At 37.6% G+C, this 21,422-nt stretch overlaps 1 protein-coding gene across 5 annotated transcripts in view; it reads left to right on the plus strand.

Moving 5' to 3' along the window:
- The window catches only part of Rad17 (RAD17 checkpoint clamp loader component), a 36,387-nt gene that overhangs the window by 5,548 nt on the left and 9,417 nt on the right, over window positions 1-21,422 (plus strand). For 3 of the 5 annotated variants that reach the window (XM_005413906.2, XM_005413904.2, XM_005413905.2), the window contains exons 5-15: window positions 1,283-1,439; window positions 3,314-3,450; window positions 3,916-3,968; window positions 4,135-4,260; window positions 4,348-4,417; window positions 6,332-6,443; window positions 9,413-9,595; window positions 11,709-11,794; window positions 11,898-12,044; window positions 13,967-14,116; window positions 15,799-15,919. In XM_005413906.2, coding sequence (XP_005413963.1) covers window positions 1,283-1,439; window positions 3,314-3,450; window positions 3,916-3,968; window positions 4,135-4,260; window positions 4,348-4,417; window positions 6,332-6,443; window positions 9,413-9,595; window positions 11,709-11,794; window positions 11,898-12,044; window positions 13,967-14,116; window positions 15,799-15,919 — 1,342 coding nt within the window. Of the gene's footprint in view, window positions 1-1,282; window positions 1,440-3,313; window positions 3,451-3,915; window positions 3,969-4,134; window positions 4,261-4,347; window positions 4,418-6,331; window positions 6,444-9,412; window positions 9,596-11,708; window positions 11,795-11,897; window positions 12,045-13,966; window positions 14,117-15,798; window positions 15,920-16,121; window positions 16,310-21,422 lie in introns of those variants that run through there. The other 2 variants (XM_013509600.1, XM_013509598.1) reach the window with 2 other exon arrangements.

Raw genomic sequence — 21,422 nt, forward strand, 5'->3', positions numbered from 1 at the left:
AAATTCTGACAACTAATGCCCTAATGTTATCTAATGATGATCTTTTATTTGTTTTTTGGTTTTTTGAGACAGGGTCTCATGCTAGGCAGATGCACTACTGTTGAGCTACATCCCCATCCTTTGTATTTTATTTTTGAGACAAGGTCTCCCCAAGTTGCCCAGACTGGGCTCCAACTTAAAATACTCCTGCTCAGCTTTTCTGAGTAACTGGTATTATAGTCATGCACCACCATCCCAGTTAAATTTTTTTTAACACACTTTATTTTATTTTTTAGAGAAATTTGAGAAGAAGATAGAGATTTCCCATATACCCTGTTTCCCCACATATGCCCATCCTCCACCATTATCACCCTCTTCAGAGTCAGACATTTGTTGATACTGGTGAGCCTACACTGAGATGTCTCTAACAGCCAGAGTCCATTGTTTACATCAGGGCTTCCCTTTAATTTTCAATTTTACAGTCAAGGAATGAATGTTTTGGTTGCTTCTGTGGGACAGTATCCTTTTCTCTTGAGTAGGGCTCCTTTGTGTCTGGCCTCGGGATCTAACACTTTGGATAAAGATAATGTATTCAGGATAGATTTTCAGTGGCAGCCTTGGTATTTCTTTGACATCTCATAGTAATCTTTTTTTTTTTTTTTGGAAGGGGGGGTACCGGGAATCAAACTCAGGACCTTGGGCTTGCCAGGCAGGCACTTGTGCCGCTGAACTATATCCCCAGCCCCTCATAGTGATCTTATCTCTCTTCTCAGCACAGATCCTTGGGCAGTTTCTCTGACATACTTCTTGCACCAAAGGCTTTTCTCATTGATTTATTTTTGGTCAGCCTTCACCTAATAGTTTATATTTTCATGGAACCACTGTGTTTTCTCACTTAGCAGTACTTTAATAGTAAGTAATTGTGTGTTAAACCTACCTAGGTGTTACTACTATTCTACCAGTTGGAAAACTTAGATATGTGTATACATACATATGTATTAGGGAAAAGATTTTTCTAGAATTATAAAAGCATCTACCAATACCAGGAGTTGGACTTCAGTCATTTGTATACTTCTTTATTTTACAAAAGTTTCAATGATGTTAATACTGGACATTCAATATTTGGAGAAGGAACAAGTTTAGAAAGTTAAAATACAATATTCTAGCATTCCAGTGATTTTTTTTTCTTTGTGCTGCTAGGAATCAAACCCCAGACCTTGCACATGCTAGGCAAGTTCTCTACCACTAAACTACACCTCAGCACTCATGATTTTGGTTTCTAATTGTTTGTATTTGTTTTTAGGGTGGATCTATTTTGTTAATAACAGGTCCTCCTGGATGTGGAAAGACTACTACTGTAAAAATACTATCAAAAGAACATGGTATACAAGTACAAGAGTGGATTAATCCTGTTTTACCAGACTTCCAAAAAGATGATTTCAAGGAGATACTTAATTTTGGTAAGGTTTGCTGTGAAGATATTGGAAATAACAAGAGAAACTTGTGCCTAATGCAGCATTCAGATGAGACTGCATGAGTGCATTTCTCTCCCAGACTGGCCAGTTTCCAAGAGCAGTGATTTCAGAAGGACAAAGGGCTGCCTAGAGCAGAGAACAGGTTCTGTTCAGGATTATGGTTCTTTCAGGATTAAATTGTAACTCTTTTATTAGAGAAGAGTTGCAAATGTTTCATTATTTCTGGAGGTTCTACAGTGTGAGCTCTTACTTGTTTAACTGTGAATCAGGTCTTAAGATGTGTTAAAGGAGCCAGATGTATTGGTGCATACCTGTAATCCCAGTACTCAAGAGGCAGAGGCAGGAAGATTGGCTCAAGTTCAAGGCCAACCTGGGCTACATAATGAGTTCAAGGGCAGACTATATAACAAGACCCTGTCTCAAAAAAGAAAAAAGAAAGATGTGTTAAACGAACTTGGTTCCCAAGAAGATAGTTTAGACCAGGCATGATGGCAGATCACTGTATTCCCAGCACTTGGGAGGCTGAGGCAGGAAGATCATTGTGAGTTTGAGGCCAGCCTAAGCTATATAGTGAGTAAAGGCCAGCCTCTGAACTACATAGTGAGACCTTGTCTAAAAAAAGAAAACAGACAAACAAAAAACAGATGGTTTTGATTGCTAATACATGTTAGAGTCAGATCAGATCAAAACATAAGGCCAAAATGTCTGCCTTTGGAACTTCGAAGGAGACCTTAAGAGAAACATCAGAAAATGAACATAGTAACTTTTCTTTGTTTTGTTTTAGATGTTTTGTTTTTTGATACAAGGTCCTACTATGTAGTGTAGGCAAGCACTGAACTCAAAATCCTCCTGCATCTGCCTCCTTGGTAAAGGGATTACCAGGTGTATGCCACCACTCCCAGGTCTGGCACTATAATTTCTCTGTCTTGGTTTTTGTATATTATAGGCAGCTAAATTAGGTGTGGCATAGTGTAAGCTAGTTATAAGTGAGAGGAATTGTGCAGGACAGTTTTCATGGAGTGTGTATCAGAAACTTCTCCTCAGGGCTCCTCTTTAATATGCTGTTTGTATACCTTGGCTGCAACGTACATAGCCTCATGCTGCCAGCGTTCTGTGTCCTAATCTTACTGCTTTCTAAATGGTGACGTTACTTCTGGCAATTTTAATCTTTTGTCTTCTGCATAAAACATGTCCAGAGAGCTCTGTGGCTAAGTTGACTGTCAATCTATTTATTGTTAAACTTTCATTTACCAATTGTATCAGTCAGTTAACTCTGTTAGATTCATTGTGTTGTCCATGTTCACTGTTAGTCTTTTGAAGTGAGTGGGGTTGTTTGGTTTGTTTCTTTTCTTTTTTTTTTTTGGTGGAGGTTTTGAGACAAGGTCTTTCTTACGCTGTTCAGACTCCCTTTGAACTCACTACATAGACCAGGCTGGCCCCAAACTCATGGTGATCCTCATGCCATTGCCTCCTGAGTGCTGGGAGTATAAGTGTGCACCACCATGTCTGACTGAATTTTAGATTTTAACAATTTCACAGTATCAAGCCAGGCGTGGTGGCACATACCTGTAATCCCAGCACTTGAGAGGCTGAGGCAGGAGGATCATTGTGAGTTCAAGGCTGGCCTGGGCTACAGAATGAGCTCAAGGCCAGCCTAAACTGCATAGCAAGACCCTGTTTCAAAAAGACAAAAAAAAAAAAAAAAAGACAATATCAGACTGTTTCATTATAAAATGCAGTTGTATTGGCATCATGTACATGTAAGTGATTTGTATATGTGTGTACATATACATGTGTATAATATTGATGTGTATATATAATTTGTTGAAAATAAAATTGCTAAATATGTTTCCTTTCAGAATCAAGTTTCCATACATTTCCATATCAGTCTCAGATAGTAGTGTTCAAAGAATTTTTACTAAGAGCAACAAAGTATAACAAACTACAAATGCTTGGAGAAGATCTGAGAACTGATAAGAAGATAATTCTGGTTGAAGTAAGGACAACTTTTTAAACTGTGCTATTGCAGTTGAGCAAATGGTTGTGTGATACACTTCATGTGTTAACATGAGCTCGCTCATGGGTAGCTTGTGATAGCAGAATGCAAAGGCTTTGTCATAGCAGAAACCTAAGTCTTTTTCAGTAAACTGAGTGTAGGTACAGGTTAACAAAGTTTAAAACTTAATGGCTTAAGTACAGAAAAGCAAAGGAAATACTTGAAAAATTACTTTGCAGTTAAAATACTATAGCTGGTAAAGTGACCCCAAGAAATTTAATCCAGCGCTTGAGGTTTCCATGTTTGTGTGGTACTATTTAAACTACAGCTATTTCATATTTCTCTTAATTTCTCTGAATGTTGCAATTAAAATGTATTGGATAAATTTTTCTTGTCTTAATAGAGGTAAATCTGAAAATAAATACACAAAGGAATACAATTAATATTTACCCTATTTTTTAATAGGATTTACCCAACCAGTTTTACCGAGATGCTCATAGTTTACATGAAGTTCTAAGGTGGGTATGAGTGAAGCACGGTAGTCTCAACTCCACGTTAGGGTTGGGCTTGCTGCACAGTGGCTGCAGCGCTCAGCCTGGCGTGGACCATTGATCCAATAAGTAAAACTCCACATGAAATGGCAAGTGGCTGATGTTTCAACGTTGCTTTGTTTTCTTGTTTTAGGAAGTATGTGCAGACTGGCCGATGTCCTCTTATATTTATAATTTCTGACAGTGTCAATGGAGATAATAATCATAGGTTACTATTTCCCAAAGAAATTCAAGAAGAATGTTCTATCTCAAACATTAGGTAAAAAATGTCTGCTTAGAATGTTCATATATGTGGCAATATTTTAAAGTTAATTATTCAACTACCATCTCTCTGTACAACTTACAGTTTCAACCCTGTGGCACCAACAATTATGATGAAATTTCTTAACCGAATAGTGACTGTGGAAGCTAATCAAGTAAGTCTGATTAATTTGACTTTTACTTTATAGTTATAGAAAACTCAGCTTACATAGTGTGTGTACTGGAGGAGCTGGAGATACATGTTTTTAGGGTAAAAAATGTTTTAGTATATGTGCTGCCGAAGCGAGCACGGGTAAAAAATGTTTTTAAACTCATAAGGCATGTCATTTTATCAAATAGAGGGAACACTGATTAAAAATATATAACTGCTTTTCTACTATTAGACTTAACTTTCACATTGAGGTAAATTTTCCCTTTGCTTGGCTTACTGTTCTAAATTATACCTATCATCAAGAAACTATTTTCTAAAGAAGGAAAACATGGAAACAAAGCTTCGTAGATGTGGAGGGTAAGGACTGAAGGGAGGGTAGGGGAGTGGGGCGTAAAAACAAAGTTGTATCATGTACAGGTACAAATTCTCTATGATGAATGTGATCATTCTGTATATATAAAATATACCAATAAAATGAAGTAAAAGGCAAAAGAAAAAAGATATTTTCTATAACATAAAGATGAGTACATAATACCCACTGTAGAGATTAAAAAAAAATTGAGTTTTATGAGAGGAATAACTTGTATAATATACCACAACTATTAAGGGTCAGATGGGGTTCAAGTTTAACTGTAGTTTACTATATTAAAACAGGTAATTATGAATAACAACAAATGCACATGTGTATGCACATATATATGTGCTAGATCAAAGTACATAAAGATGATGTCAGTAGTTCTGGATGAATTTGATTTTGTCTGTTAAAAATTTACATGCTTGAGCCAGGCTCAATCAAGCATGATGGTGCACACCTGTAATCCTGGCACTTGGGAGGCTGAGGCAGGAAGATCACCGCAAGTTCAAGGCTAACGTAGGCTACAAAGTGAGTTCAAGACCAGGCTGAACTGCATAGCGAAACCCTATCTCAAAAAGACAAAAAAACAAAACCTTCATGTGCTCTACTATAGGCATGATAATGCATATTATCACTGTAAATACTTATTCAACATTACAGAGTGACCAAGAACAGTAGTCAGTATACTGTTTTATCACATTTAACTCAAAACTTGTATTTTAAAAGCCCTGCACCTATAGTCCCAGCATTCTGGGAGACTGAGGCAGGAGGATTGAAAGTTTGAGCCTAGCCTGGGAAACACAGAAACTTAAGACCTTGTCTCAGAATAAAAAGGGGCTGGGAATGTAGCTCAGTGCAGAAGCCCTGGGTTTGTCCCCAGTACTCAACCTGAAGCAGGAAAAAAACCAACTTCTGTTTTAATGCTAGGTCATTAATTGAGAATGGCATTTACTTTTAAAAGTTTTATTATATGGGGCTAAGGGTGTAGCTCAGGGTAGAGCACTTGCGTAGCAAGCATGAGGATCTGGTTGCAGTCCCAGCACCATCACCCCCTACCCTCACCAAAAATAGGTCAGATGTAGCCAAGGGTAGTAAAATTGTTTTCAGAGGGTGTTTTTTTGTTTTATTTTGTTTTTGTGTTTTTGAGACAGGGTTTCACTATCCAGTTTAGGTTGGTCTAGAGCTCATTTGTAGCCCAGGCTGGCCTCAAACTCACAGAAATCTTCCTGCCTCAGTGTCTCGAGTGCTGGGATTACAGGCATGGCACCTGGCTAGAGGGGTCAGTTCCTCATAGTGGGGAGAAAAAGGGACAGAAATACTCCCTGGTCAAAGGAAAGTAGTAAACAATATTTAATACTGCTGGAATTTTACTTTGAACTATGCAGTCATCAATACTTACAGCTTTCATAGGCAGGCTGGTGGTCAGCATGGAGGCTTTTTAGCACTCAAATTTGAAAGAATCTACTTTGCTTCCGTAAAGTTTAGAAAATGGGTTGTTTTTTTGTTTTTTTGTTTTTTTTTTTTATGAAAGCAGTCTTTTAAAATTTAGTTTTCTTATTTCAGAATGGAGGAAAAATTGTTGTCCCTGATAAAACTTCTCTAGAGTTGCTCTGTCAAGGATGTTCCGGTGATATCAGAAGTGCAATAAACAGCCTCCAGTTTTCTTCTTCAAAAGGTACAAGAGAAGCAGCATTCAGAGCATTCTAGAGATGGCTGACTTTCCTCATTATTCATGGAGATAAATCAAACCATGTGTGTGTATGTGTGTGTGTGTAATGCTTGAGGTTGAGCCCAGGGTCTTAAGCAAGTGTCCTATCACTAAGCTACGTTCCTAGCCCAAAATAAACATTTTAACTTGTAATTGACACCACCCCTATCCATGATCATCTGTGGTCTGGAAATATTCATGGAACATTCTAGGAATAATATATAAGATTTAAATTCTGCACTATTGAGTAGTGTGATAAGATCTTTCACTGTCCTGCCCAGGAAGTGAATCATCACTAACTCAGTATATGGCATTGCACACACTGTAGACCTGTGTGCCCTGGAGGCCATCTTGCTTATCAGGTCCACAGTCATGGGATCCCAGTGCTTATGTTCAAGTAACTGTTATTTTACTTGGTAATAGCTCCAAAGTGCAGGAGTAGTATTGCTGGCAGTTTGGATATGCCAAAGGGAAACCATGAAGTGCCTCCTTTAACTGAAAAAGGGAAAGGTTTTCAATACAGAAAGGAAAAAATCATAGGCTGAGGTGGCTAAGATCTGTGGTAAGAATGAATCTTCTATGCATGGAATTATGAAGGAAAAAAAAAAATTCATGCTAATTTTGCTACCACATCCCAAACTAAAAAGCTGCATATGGTCACAGTGTGTGCTTCGTTAAGATGGAAAAGATACTAGATCTGTATATGTGAATGTGTATAAAACAGATGTTTAAATTATATGTGTGTGTGCACGGTTTGATTTTCTCAGCAGATTCAGGCATCCATATCCACTGGGGGTCTTGGAATGTACAGGTGCACGCTTTTTTATTGAGACACTGGCTTAAAATCATGTATATGCACATGAATATACCAACCTCTATGAATATGTCATCATTTATATCCTTATATCTATTTGAGACAAAACGTGATTTATTTGCATGGCTTGCTGCTTTACCTTTCCAAGTTCTTTGGGATCAGACCTACCGGGGAACATCTCATTAGATAGGTTGGTGCGAGTGACTATCTTTTTGTGCCTACCTTTTCTGGAAGAACCTATGTCACAGGGCTGTGCGGGAAACAAGGGAAGAAATAGTTACAGAATAATTACTACAGTGTATGACAGTGTTTGAGGTAAGGGCTCAGAAAGCAACCAGCCATTAGGTTAATGATTGTGCTGAGGTGTCTTTGCTTGTGAACTTTTTCATAGTTTCTATGTTTAACAAATATATATTACCCCAATAATACGTAAAAAGGGTAAACCATCGTGGTGTAGGAAAAGGTTGTTCCACTAATGGCAGTGAGTTACATCTTTACTCGGATGGTCGTCCTGACTGTGCAGTCCTCGTCCTAAGCACTTAGCCAGCTACTGACTTGATGCTTGACCTTGAGGAATTTATCTTAAAGAAAGAAGCCATCTGTGCAACTGTCAGAATTCATCTGAAATCCTCATCTTCTGCCTACAAGTGTAAACTGTTCATTTAGTTTATGCCTTGCTTTTCCAAAATATCCATAGAGAAATAGGTATCTTGACACAACTAAAGCCAGAATCTAGCTTATTCTTGTGAATGCATAAATGCACTGTTCTTAGATTCAGTACTAGAATTATGAATTTGAAAGGCTGAAGTGAGTCAGATTGGTGTTTTTGATTTTGAGACAGGGTCTCACTGTGCAGTCCAGGCTGGCCTTGAACTTGTGGCAATCCATCTGCTTCAGCCTCCTGAGTGCTGGGATTACAGGCATGTGCCACAATGCCCAGTGTTCTGGTTACTTTTCTCTCGTTGCTGAGATAAAATACTTGATGCCCCAAATTAAGGAAGGAAAGGTCTATTTAGCTTACAGTTTATAGAAGTTTCAGTCTCTAGTCAGCTGGCTCCAAGGCCGAATGGCACATGGCAGAGAGCAACCATTCATGGCGGCAGAAAACAGCAAAAGGAATAGGAGCACAAGGGAAGCAGCCTGGCAAGCAGCCTCTTTCCCTCCCTTACGTTATATGCAAACTACCCACCCCAGGGCAGGTGTAGCACTCCCACCCACGAATCAATCATAAACTCTAGAAGTCTGCCCCATGACTGCATGAGACTTGGGGGGGATATCCAGACACAAACCATAACACCCAGCAATGAGCCAGGTTGGGATTCTAACTATGACTGTAACACTGCTATGTGCTCAGAAATTTAAAACCTGATAAGGTTTTAAAAGGAGAAAATAATTTTTGAGTCGGTCAGGAGTTATATTAGCAATTAAGTTTTTTCATTTAATTCTTTCATCATCCTAATGAGATAGACAATATTACGATTCAGATCCTGATCCTATATTCTTCCTGCCATTCAAGACTGCTTTTACATTACACATTCTGAGTTTTAAACAGAAAAATTACAAATGAAATTTGTAGGCCTAAACTGGAAATTGCTGAAATCAGTTGAAAGATAGTGTAACAGTTAAGCATAGGTTGCAAAACCTGACTATGTAGGTGATTAAGAGTGCTTATTTGCTGATAACCTTGGGCTAATTACTTAAATTCTTTGTATTTCAGTTCTTTAACTGTTATAATTATTCCCCCTCCTAGAATTGTTATGAGGGTTAAATCAGTTAATATGTATCATGGGCTAAGAATAGTTCCTTGTACATACCACTGAGAAACCAAGGTGATATGACTTACTAGTATGTCATTTTATATGTGAAAATGCAGTAGGTATCATGAGATTGTGTTTGTTTTTGGTTGCTTTGCTTTTGTCCTAGTAATTTTAAATCACATTTTATTCCATTTCAGTAATTAGCAACACAAAAAAGACCCTAACTCAGTTTATATATTTTATAATTATTGTTGATTGGAAAAATGTATTTTAATTAGTATATTTAATGTAACTCTCTGAAGTCCTCCTAGTTTTCATTTTTATATTTTTATTTTATTTTAAACATTGTCCTTGGGTGTATTTAGGAGAGAGCAGCTTATGGCCGAGAAAAAAAGGAGTGTCCTTAAAGTCAGATGCTGCGCTGTCAAAATCAAAGCGGAGGAAAAAACCTGATAAGGTTTTCGAAAATCAAGAATTCCAAGCTGTTGGTGGCAAAGATGTTTCTCTCTTTCTCTTCAGAGCTTTGGGGAAAGTTCTGTATTGTAAAAGTAAGAGAATCTTTACAATTTTTTGATATCTGTTGGATATTAGTCTTACAGTAGAAATAAATTTCATATTTTTAAAATGCTTTGTTCACCACATTTTTTCTGTGGTGTAAGAAACCAAAAGTGTAAACAAGGACCAAAATGTATAGTAGGTATTGTGAAATAGGAGGAAAATGTTCAAATGGGGAGGGGAGCAAGGGAGAGGGAAGGGGGAAAGGAAAGAAGGGAAAGGTATGAAAAAAAAAGGAAAAGGGAAACATAGAAACAAAGCTTTATAAATATGAAAATGGGGAGGGGAGAATGTGTTGAAAGGAGGGTAGGGGAGTGAGGGGTAAAAACCAAGTTGTATCATGCACAGGTACAAATTCTCTATGATGAATGTGATCATTCTGTGTATCTTTTTTTTTTTTTTTTTTCATTCTGTGTATCTAAAGTGTACCAGTAAAATCTAATGGAAAGGGGGCTGGGGTTTTAGCTCAATGGTGCAACTCCTGCCTGGCAAGCATGAGGTCCTAAGTTTGACTCTTGGTACAAAATAAAGATCTAATTAAAAAAAAGAAAGCAGCTAAAATGCTGTATTCAGAGTCCACCAAAAAAAGTGTATGTACTTCAGCAGTTCCCCGTACTAATAAATGTCTGGAAGCTGCTGGCCACCACTTTGAGTGCCACTTGCAATTGTAGAGACCAAAGGTAACTTGTTTAGTATTAAAATATTTATACAAGTTTTTCTTTCTGTACTTTTTTTTATTTTAAAGATAAAAGAACTATTAACAAACATATTAACATATTAACATACATACATATGAAAACATAGTAACAAACATACATTTACAAAATAACACAAAATATTAACAAACATATTAACAAACATACATTTACAAAATAGCATAAAACATATTTCATACATATGAAAACATATTAACAAACATACATTTACAAAATAACACAAAAGCAATACAAAATTTCAGACAAGATAGGAAATTAACAGTGGTTGTTGTATTACATATTGATATCTTCAAATTGGTTACTCAGTGTACTTTGTTAAGAAAAAGTGAGGGTTATGTTATGTACTATTGGGCAGGGCCTTTAAGACAGCAGGAAAATGTGTTTAGCCTTTGGAGTATTCCAACCATATGAGCAAGATTAAATGTAACAACAACCTACCGTAGGCCATATCCATTCCTGTAAATTATTAAAATTATAGTACGCTGAAGGTAAGACATCCATCTCTGTAGACTTACCACCAAGAGGGAGAGCCTGAACCTCAGTCACACTAGGCTCCAGCCCTGAGGCCGTATGTAAAGTGCCAGGTCCTTATGGCTTCTTTTGTTTCTCTCCAGTTTTTCTGTACTCTAATTGCCGCCCACCTCCAGAGATGTTCATTGCCCTCTCTGTCTCCTCTGATGCCTGCCCCTCCTTGGATCCTTTACTCCTGGTGTCCATTCCATTCCTTTACTCCTGGTGTCTAACCTCTCAAATCATCCCTTCTGTCAGTAAAACCCCAAACCTCTGATTCTTTATATAGCATCTCCCAGTTGATAGTCTTATGATCCTGAAGGAAGAATTTGGAATTTCTAAATGGAAATATTCCTGCCATATAGGGAAATGAAATGACCATCTCTTAGTGGCAGTGGTGAGCTGCCCTGTTCCCAGATCCTCCCTCCTCTGAACCTCAGGGGCCCTTCTCTCCTGATTCTCTTCTGTCACCCTCTCTCCTCCCCAGTGTACATTCATAAACCCTTGCATTAGGGGCTGGGGGCTCCTGCTTTCCCAGGCAGGGAACAGCATCTTCCTTTGTAGGAAATTGGACAGTAAAGATTTTGATGTTGAGATGAATCAGAGAAGAAAGCAGCACAAACTAGGAAGAGAAAGGGGCTGTGCTCTTGGAAATGGAATGTTTTAGGTCTAAAAAAAGCCATAATCCACGCTTCAGAAGTTTCAGTTTAGTTCTAGTAGTAATAAAACAGGTAATCATCTAGTAATTTTGTTTTTTTAATTAATGGTTTGTTTAGTATCTTGGCATTATGTGTCAGAAATGTTGAAAATGTTCAAATGAAAAGTGCCATGTAATTACAAAGATGATGCTATCTTTAATAATTGTAGAAATTTTTTATAGGAGCACCTTCAACAGAATTAGACTCTCCTCAGTTGCCTTCCCATTTATCAGAGTATGAACGAGATACATTACTTGTTCAACCTGAGGTAAGGCCTCTATGACTGTTTACCAGGCCTACGTATATGTATGTGTAGTATGTGTGTACCTCGTATTTGGACCAAATTTTTTATATATTTATGCTTTTTCTAGGAAGTAGTAGAAATGTCACACATGCCAGGAGAGTTATTTAATTTATATCTTCACCAAAACTACATAGATTTCTTCGTGGAAGTAGATGATCTTGTGAGAGCCAGTGAATTTCTCAGTTTTGCAGATATCCTCAGTGGTGACTGGAATGTAAGACCCTTTCACTTAAATATTTCCTCAGAATTAAGAAAAGAAACTTTACTTTTAATTCTTGGAGTCTTAATTACTCTGCTGCAACATCTAAGCCAGTGTTTGTAATGAAGCTTCAGTAGGTTAGTTGGATTTTCTTGTGATAATATACCACTAACTTTTTATTTTTTTTTTTTTGAGACAGGGTCTCACTATGCAGTTCAGGCTGGCCTTGAGCTCACTTTGTAGCCTGGGCTGGCCTTGAACTTGCAACAATCCTCCTGTGTAAGCCCCTCGAGTGCTGGGATTACAGGTGTGTGCCACCATGCCTGGTGCATATTTTTTTAATTTGAAAATTAATATATACAAAAAATGAAAAAATAAAATAATTTACATAGTAAAACTTGAATATTAGGTAGAAGGGCAAGAACTGTATATTTTGCTATGCTTTCTACTGCTTTAAAAGGTTTTCTTTTTTTTAGTTTGTGTAGGCTGTGGGTATAGCTCAGTGGTGAAGCACATGCTTAGCATGCACAAGCTTCTGGGTTTATTCCCCAGCACCAGTGTTTTCGAGACTGAGTCACACTTTATGTTGCCTAGGCTTACTCCACATAGCGAGGGCTGTGGTGGGTGCCATCCCAGCCAGTGTCTGTATTGTCCTTCACATTACTGTAACTGCATGTGGCCATTTAAATTTAAACTAATTTAAATTAAAAGTTCAGTTCCTCAGAAACACTAGTCATATATTTATAGTACCTGAGAGCTACATTTAGCAAGCATTTAGTAACTGCTGTATTGAACAACCTCACTACAGAAACATTTCCATCAATACAGGAAGTTGTTAGACACTTTTAATATGTTACTATATCTGTAGTGTAAATATAAGTATTGAAATAACATTAATAATTAAAATTAAGAAAGTTACAAAAAACCATCATAGTGTCATTGCTCAGTATTTTTATTTACCTATTTTTTTTTCTGTAATTATTGTTTTAAAAACTTTTTGCCAGGTGTGGTGGCACACACCTATAATCCCAATTGCTTGGGAGGCTAAGGCAGAAAAATTGCAACTTCAAGGCCAACCTGGGCAACTTAATAAGACCCTGTCTCAAAATATAAAATGAAAAGGGATGGGGTAGTAGCTGTGTACAAAGGCCTACATTCATTCTCCAGTACCAAAAAAATTGTGTCTTCTTTTGATTGCCATATTCATATTCATACACACTCATAAGGTGTATAACGGTGTGATGTTTTCATTCTACACTGGGTATTGATCTCCTCAAGGTAATTGGTATATTCATCACCTTAACTTTAGCGTCTCTTTTATCCTCATATGATTGCTTCTTTTTTATTTTGAAATTTTTACTGTATAGATAAGTTGAAAGAATAGTTCATTGAAAATCTGTGTATGCTTTTGTTCACTAGATTGTTATATTTTGCCACATTTGCTTAATCTGTTTATGTATTTACATACTTATTTTGACAAATGGCGTGACTCAATATTTAAGCATAAGTAATGATATTTTTCTGTTACAACCGTCATAGCGTTATCGCACCCAGAAGGTTCATAGTAATTTAGTGATATACGGTCCCTATTCAGGTTTCCCTAATTACTTCAAAAATACACCTCAGTGGCACAAGTGCCTGCCTGGAAAGCACAAGGTCCTGAGTTCAATTCCCAGTACCATTAAAAAAAAAGTATTGAAAGCTGTTTCTCCCATCTCTATCCAAGATTCATCAGGGTTCACCTGTTGCATTTGCTGTGCCTCAGTTGAATTTGCTTTAGCAGTTTCATAGCACTCTGGTTTTTAGGGCTATGGAGACCATGGAGAAAGTGAACATAGAACAACTAAGTGTGGCCAGTCGTTTTGTATGTGTTAGCAGTACCAGTAACACTGTTTATAAATCTCACTTTCTTCATTCTGCCTCTTCTCACTTGTTAGACACGCTCTTCACTCAGGGAATACAGCACATCTGTTGCTACACGAGGTGTGATCCATTCCAACAGAGCCCGGGGGTTCGCTCACTGCCAAGCAGGGGGATCAAGCTTTCGACCGTTGCACAAACCCCAGTGGTTTCTAATACATAAGAAGGTAAAAAGGGAACTGTAGACTTTGCATAGGTGAACTCTATGAATTCTTTAATAAGGCAAGGGTTAAGTTCAAGCAAGAAAAATGTTTTATTCTTATAAAATAGTTGCTAAAGGCTACAGTTAAATTATGATAAAACATAAAAAGGATGATTTTCCTAACCATTTAGTTCTTTTTTAAAGGTAAAAAACACTCAGAATTTAAGTGTACACACCTGTTTCACTTATTAGTTGAATTTTATTAGAATCAAAACATAGTTAATTTAAATTTTAGTTATAGTTAAAAATAAGCTCTAGCCAGGTGTGGTGGCACATGTCTGTAATTCCAGCACTTGGGAGGCTGAGGCAGGAGGATCACCATGAGTTCAAGGCCAGCCAGGTCTACATAGTGAGTACAAGACCAGCCTGAACCACGTCTTGTCTCAAAAAACCAAAATAAGGGCCGAGGATTTAGCTCAGTGGTGCGATGCTTGCCTGGCAAGCATGAAGTCAAGTTTAATTCGACCCCCCACCACACAAAGAAACCAAAATGAATAAATAAATAAATATTCTAGCTAGGCATGGTGGCGCACACCTGTAATCTCAGCACTTGTGAATCAAGACCGGCCTGCATTTTACAGCAAGACCCTGTCTCCAAAAAATTTAAATAAAAAAGCTCTAGGATACAAATTTCAGGTAGGAAGAATAAATTTGAAACCTAGCATACTACATGGTGACCATACTATTTAATACAACATACAGCCCTTAACAAAAGACACATGACACAAGACATGTTCTTTTTTTTATGTTAAAGAGGAAAAAGACAAAAAGACAAAGACAAAATAACAAAAACAATAAAAATTACACAGAATTTCAAAACATAGTGATAGCAAATTAACAGTTGTTGTTATATTACATATTACCTTCAAAGTAGTTACTCAGATAACCACATATAGGCATGTAAGATTGATCAAACAATTATACATGAACTGTTCCTTTCAATAAACCAATAGAAATTAGTACAATTATCTTAGTTATCGTGTGTGTATGTGTGTGTGTGTATATAAATATATATGCACACATATTTTTTTCCCCTTTCTCTTTTTATTCTTTTCCCTCATCCCAGTTGTTCTTTCCTTTTGAGCAGTTTCTTTCCCTTTCACAATATCTATTGTACCTAAGACATGTTCTCAGAACTGCACTGGTAGGTGGCTTGTGGTTGTGTAAACATCATAGAGTGGTTTTTGTTTTGTTTTGTTTTGTTTTCTGAAAACAGGGTCTCTCACTGTGTATCCCAGGTTGGCATCAAATTTGTGATCCTCCTGCCTCAGCCTCCCAAGTATTGGGATTGCAGGCCTGTGCCACCACACCCAGCTCACAGAATATTCTTACACAAGTTTAGATTGTATAGGTCAATTATCTCATGTCTTGCCTTTCAATCAAATCAAGAGAGGTGTTAAATATGAGATATATGAGACTGCTGCTGATATAACATGAAATCATTGTAATACTAGGAACACCAGGAAGGACAAATTAGATAAACTCCTATGTTTGTGGTATGTAAACCCACATGTGTTTTTTTTGTTTGTTTTTAAATTTTTTTTATTGACCCACATGTTTTGTGATGTAATAAACTTAGTTTAATTTGGAATACATAATCATAGTTTTGTTTTACTTGCCTTTCATCCTTTTTTCTTTTCCATGCAGTATCGGGAAAATTGCCTAGCAGCAAAAGCACTTTTTTCTGACTTCTGCCTACCTGCTTTGTGCCTTCAGACTCAGCTGTTGCCGTATCTTGCACTCCTAACCATCCCAATGAGAAATCAAGGTAATCCCGGGTTTCCGCTTCCCAAAAAGTAGTGTTTCATACCAGTCTGTTTTTATGAGTCAGTTCATGACTGTATACTAATGAGATCATGTGTGCCCCTTTATTTTTGACCCAAAATGAATACATACTTTTTATTAATAAATAAATGATGCAGAAGTATATAAAGTAGAATTAAAAGGCCCTCCCTCCCCTTCAATTGCAGGTCATCTTTTGACGGCCTAGATAAATTGTCAGCTTTCTTCTGTGCATATAGATACCTGCTGATGAGATAAGCTTTCATTTGCTTCTGTCACTTCCACCTGGGTAGCCTTCCATGTTGCATAAATCAGCGTCAAAGCTGAAATACTTAAATGTGTTCAAATCTAACATATTTTTTCAAAACCTATGATTTTATTAAAAAAATTTTATTCATTGATGAATATTTTGGCTGATTTCTATATTGCAGTCAGTGCCATTAGTGGTATACATGTACATTAAACTTCCATGTGGTAAGATTATAAGTAATGCTGCCAGCAAGGTCAGTGTCCATGTGGCTGGATTCCCTTGGAGAAGTGGTATTTCTTCTTCTGAGGGGGTTTGCCTGTTTATGAAGTTCACCAGTTTTCTTATCAGTTGTTTTTCTCTGTCTTATTTTCCTCTGTCTTGTTTTCATTAGCAGTGCTAGGGCAGGACGCCAGGGGATGCTGAGCTACATTCCTAGCCCCTTTTATTTTATTTTGAGACAGGGTGATGATCAGTTGCCCAGGCTGACCTTGAACTCATCATTGTTCTGCCTCAGCCTTCCAAGTAGCTGAAACTACAGAGATGTTCGTCACACCTAGCTCTGAAGTTGTAAAGATCAGGTTTACTTTACAAGTTGTCAGAAGAGAGCTTTAAAGGGTAATTGTCAACTCTGAAACAATGAACCGCTTTTTTTTACATCTTTGGAGAGTGTTGATGCTTTGGTTTTTTGTTGTTGTTTTTGTTTGAACCAGAGCATTTGAACTCAGCCATATCTCCATTCTTTTTTAGTTTGAGACAGGATGTCACTAAGTCACTAAATTACCCAGGCTGGGTTTAAATTTACAATCCTCTTTCCTCAGTTTTACCATGTGCTGGGGTTAGAGGTGTGTGCATCCATGCCTGGCTTGATACTTAACCTTTTTTTGGAGGGGGGAGGGTGGAACAGGGTCTCACTGTGTACTTCAGGCTGTCATTGAATTCATTATGTAACCAATGCTGTCCTTGAACCCGCAGCAGTCCCCCTGCCTCAGTCTCCCATGTGCTGGGATTATAGGCATGCCCAGCACAGTTTTAAATGTTATGTATTCATAGGTAAAAGTGGGATAACTTTGGGCAGTAGTTGTGATCAATGTAGTTTTGGATCCAGAAATTAAGATTACTCTAGATTTTAACTTTCTTATTTTGAAATAATTTTACATTTAAAGATGCAATAATAGAACAAATAATTGTACTTCTCCTGTACCTGTTCCCCGATATTTCATAGTGCTAAATTTTTAATATACTTGGCTCATACATGATCTCTCTTTCTTAGTGCACGCAAGCAAACACTTGTATGTATATTTTCCAAGCCATGTTTGAATCAGTTGCAGATGTAATGTCTTGGTACTTCCTAAACACCAGGACCTTCTACTGAGTCACACTAGCAAATCCAAATCAGGAAGTTCATCTTGGTACATTGCTGCCATTTAGCTTAGGGTCCTCTCAAGTTTTGCCAGTTGTCCTAGTAATATCTCTTATCCAAGAAGAGCTTCACTTTTTCACGTTCTTGTCCAGAATCTACTGCAGGATCGCAGTATGCATTTAGTCATTTAATTGCTGTGCCTCTTTAGTCTCCTTTGATCTTGAATAGTTCCTTGATCTTTCTTTACCCATGATAGTTTGGAAGCAGTAGCATGTAAGAGAGGTACCACATACATTAGCTCTTGATTTGTTGAGTCCTTTCTTGTTTTTTATTTTGCAGTACTGGGGACCAAACCCAGGTCCTTTGCACTGACGTACATTTCCAGCCCTGTTTTATTTTTTATTTTGAGACAGCGTCTTGTTAAATTGCTAGGCTATGCTTGAACTTGCAGTCTCCTACCTCAGCCTCCCAGAATGCTGGGATACAGCATGCACCACCACACCTGGTACAGTAATTCTTCCCATGTGGATTCAGGTGGTTTGGCGGGAACACCACAGAAATTATTTTCTCAGTGCATCCTATCAGGAGAGTGTGATGCTCATTTACTCCATTATTGATGAAGTTAACTTCTACCATTTGGTGAGACGATACCTGTCAAGTTTTCCAGAGTAAAGGTGTAACTTCTGTGGGAGGATACTTTGAGACTGTGTAAAGATCCTATTACTCATTTAAATTTCCCCTGTTAGTTACAGCTTCCTCTGGTGATTTCCTGAATCCCTTAATGATTGACAAACGCAAATTTTTAAAAATATCATCATTTCTTCTACATTTGTATTGTGAATTGTACTGTAAGGTATAGTCTTGCCTTCTCCCCCATGTATGTATGGAGTTTTTTGTTGGGGGGCTTGTGTAGTTCAGGCTGGTCTTAAATTCATTATGTATCCCAGGATGGCCTCAAACTCATGGCAGTCCACCTGCCTCAGCCTCCCGAGTGCTGGGGTTTCAGGTGTGCACCGTTGCATCCACCTATTTCTTCTTGAAGTTGAATACTATTTTTTCTTGTCATTTTGCTTTGTCTAGGCTCTCCATAATAATGTTCTAGAAAGTAGTGGCAATAACACATGTCCATATCTAATTCTGGACTAAAGGGACTTTTCACCCCGTAGTTATAATTCCTGTGGGTTTTCTGCAGGTTACTTTATCAGGTTAAGCATGTTTATTCCTATTTCTAGGTGACTATTTGTTAAAAGTGTTGAGATTAAGTTTTTTCACATTTAATGTGTTTTTATGATGAATTATTTATTGGGTACTTTCTATCACTGAACCTGTTTGTTAAACTCCCTTTAAAAAACCCTATTTGGTGAGAACACATCATTTTTTGTCTTTTGTTTTGTTTTGTTTTGTTTTGTTTTGTTTTTGTTTTTCTCCGGTACCGGGAACCGAACTCACGACCTTGCGCTTGCCAGGCAGGCGCTTTTGCCGCTGAGCTAAATCCCCAGCCCCTTTTCTTTTTTTTTAACACAGCATCTCACTATGTAGTGTAGGCTGGCCTTGAACTCACTTATATAGCCGAGACTGCCTAAAATTCACAGCGATCCTCCTGCCTCAGCCCCCAAATGCTGGGATTACTGGCATGTGTACCATGCCCAGCAGGATACATCATTTTTAAAATACTGATGAATTTAATTTGCCATCAGACTTTTTCATCTGTGTGTAAGAGTAAGATTTAGTTTTACTTTTGCAGTATACATAGACTTTTGGTATTAGAATAGTGCTAGACATTACCATAGAAAATCCATATTTCTCAGTGTTTTCTTGTAATTTAAAAAATCTTAAGCCAGGCGTGGTGATGCACGCCTGTAATCCCAGCACTCGGGAGGCTGAGGCAGGAAGATCACTTCAAGTTTGAGGCCAACCTGGGCTACAAAGTAAGTTCAAGGCCAATCTGAACTGCAGTGAAACTCCCCATCTCAAAAAGACAAAAAAAAACAATCTTGTCATAGGGCTGGGGGTATATCTTAGAATAAGGGCTTGTGTGAGGCCTGGACTCCACTTCCAGTAACCCCTTCCCCCACAAAAACTTCCTTTTCAGTTTTGTTATTTGCATACTGCCTTATCTTGTCTTTTTAAATGCATTAGTCTTTTCAGTGAGCCAGATTTGGTTCTGTCTCTTCCTAAAGTAAGCATCATTATGCTCTATACTTCCCTAATTACTACTTAAGCAATCTTCCAAGTATTGGTATGTTTATATCTCCCAAGACTTAGGAGTCTGCGTAGTCCAAGGGACAACACGCCAGTTTTGTCATAAAGGTGCATTATTGGGGTGTATAATATCCACGTTTATCTTTAGAATATTTCTATTGATGAATTATTAATTTTAATTTTGAGTTTTATTATATTAAACAATGAGTACTTTGTAAAAATGTCAAAAATAAAATAGCAAATTTTTAATATTTTTTATTAAAAAAAGCATCAAAATTTTCAGCATCAACTATTTTTTGGTGTACAAAGTCTAAAAAATAACAGCAGAAATAAATGCCTGTATGAACTACAATGAAAATACCAATAGAGCTTTACAAAAAAAGGATCTTTTCTTCTGTTATCACTCCTTAGGCAGGCTTCACACACAAGGATGGCACATTTCATGCGCCATGTTGCTTACACCAACAGCACATGTGTTTTGCTTTCCTGGACTTTTTGTAGGACATACTTAACATCTTGCTGGTCTTGCTATTTTATCAGGAGATTCTTATTATATAATGATGTATAGTTAACAGAAACATAAAATACCAATAAAATAAAGTCTTAAATTCTTAATATATATTGTGTGTTTAGAATAGACATCAACATTTTCATATCAGCTGTGTACTTACTTACAAAACCTAAAAGATAACATCAAAAAAAATTCCTATATGAAGTACAATGAAAATACCAATAAAACTCTACAACAAAAATAGTCTTTGTGCCAGGCGTGGTGGCGCACACCTGTAATCCCAGCACTCGGGAGGATCGTTAGGAGTTTGAGACCAGCCTGGGCTACAAAGTGAGCTCACGGCCAGCTTGAACTGCATAGTGAGACCCTGTCTCAAAAAGACAAAAAAAAATAGTCTTTGCTTCAATTATCACACCCAAGGCAGTCTTCACACGTGACTTCATGTTCCATGCACATGTCTCACTTACACTGACAGCACATGTACTTAGTTTTCCTTTCTTTTTTTATCTTTTTTTTTTTTTTTTGTCTTCTTGAGACAGTCTCACTGTGCAGTTCAGGCTGGCCTTGAGCTCACTTTGTAGCCCAGGCTGGTCTTGAACTCACAACAGTCCTCCTGCCTCAGCCTCCCGAGTACTGGGATTACAGGTGTGTGCCACCACACCTGGCTTAAACAACAATTTCTTTGTTTTTATTTGTTTTTGTTTTTGTTTTTTTCTTTGGTACCAGGAATTGAACTGAGGACATTGTACTTGCCAGGCAGGCGCTTGTGTCACTGAGCTAGATCCCCGGCCCAGTTTTCCTTTCTGTTATATACAGGCCATTCTTGTCATCTCTCTCATCTTCCTATTTTGTCAGGAGCTTCGTACTGTATTGTACAGTGTACACTTAGCAGGAAAATAAGATACCAATAAATATCAGATACGTAATGAGTGCTTAGAATACACATCAGCGTTTCACGCCAGCTGTTTACTTGCTTACAAAACCTAAAAGATAACATCAGAAGTAAAATCTTGTGTGGACTGCAATGTAAATACAAGCAAAAGTCTACCACAGAAATAATCTTTACTTCAACTGTAACACCCAAGGCAGTCTTCACACATGAGAGCTGCAACAAGTATGGCTTACACTGATAGCACGTATGCTTTGTTTTCCTGGCCTTTCCTGTA

This window comes from Chinchilla lanigera, unplaced genomic scaffold, assembly GCF_000276665.1.
Source record: "Chinchilla lanigera isolate Chin_1 unplaced genomic scaffold, ChiLan1.0 scaffold00174, whole genome shotgun sequence".
Classification (NCBI taxonomy): domain Eukaryota; kingdom Metazoa; phylum Chordata; class Mammalia; order Rodentia; family Chinchillidae; genus Chinchilla; species Chinchilla lanigera.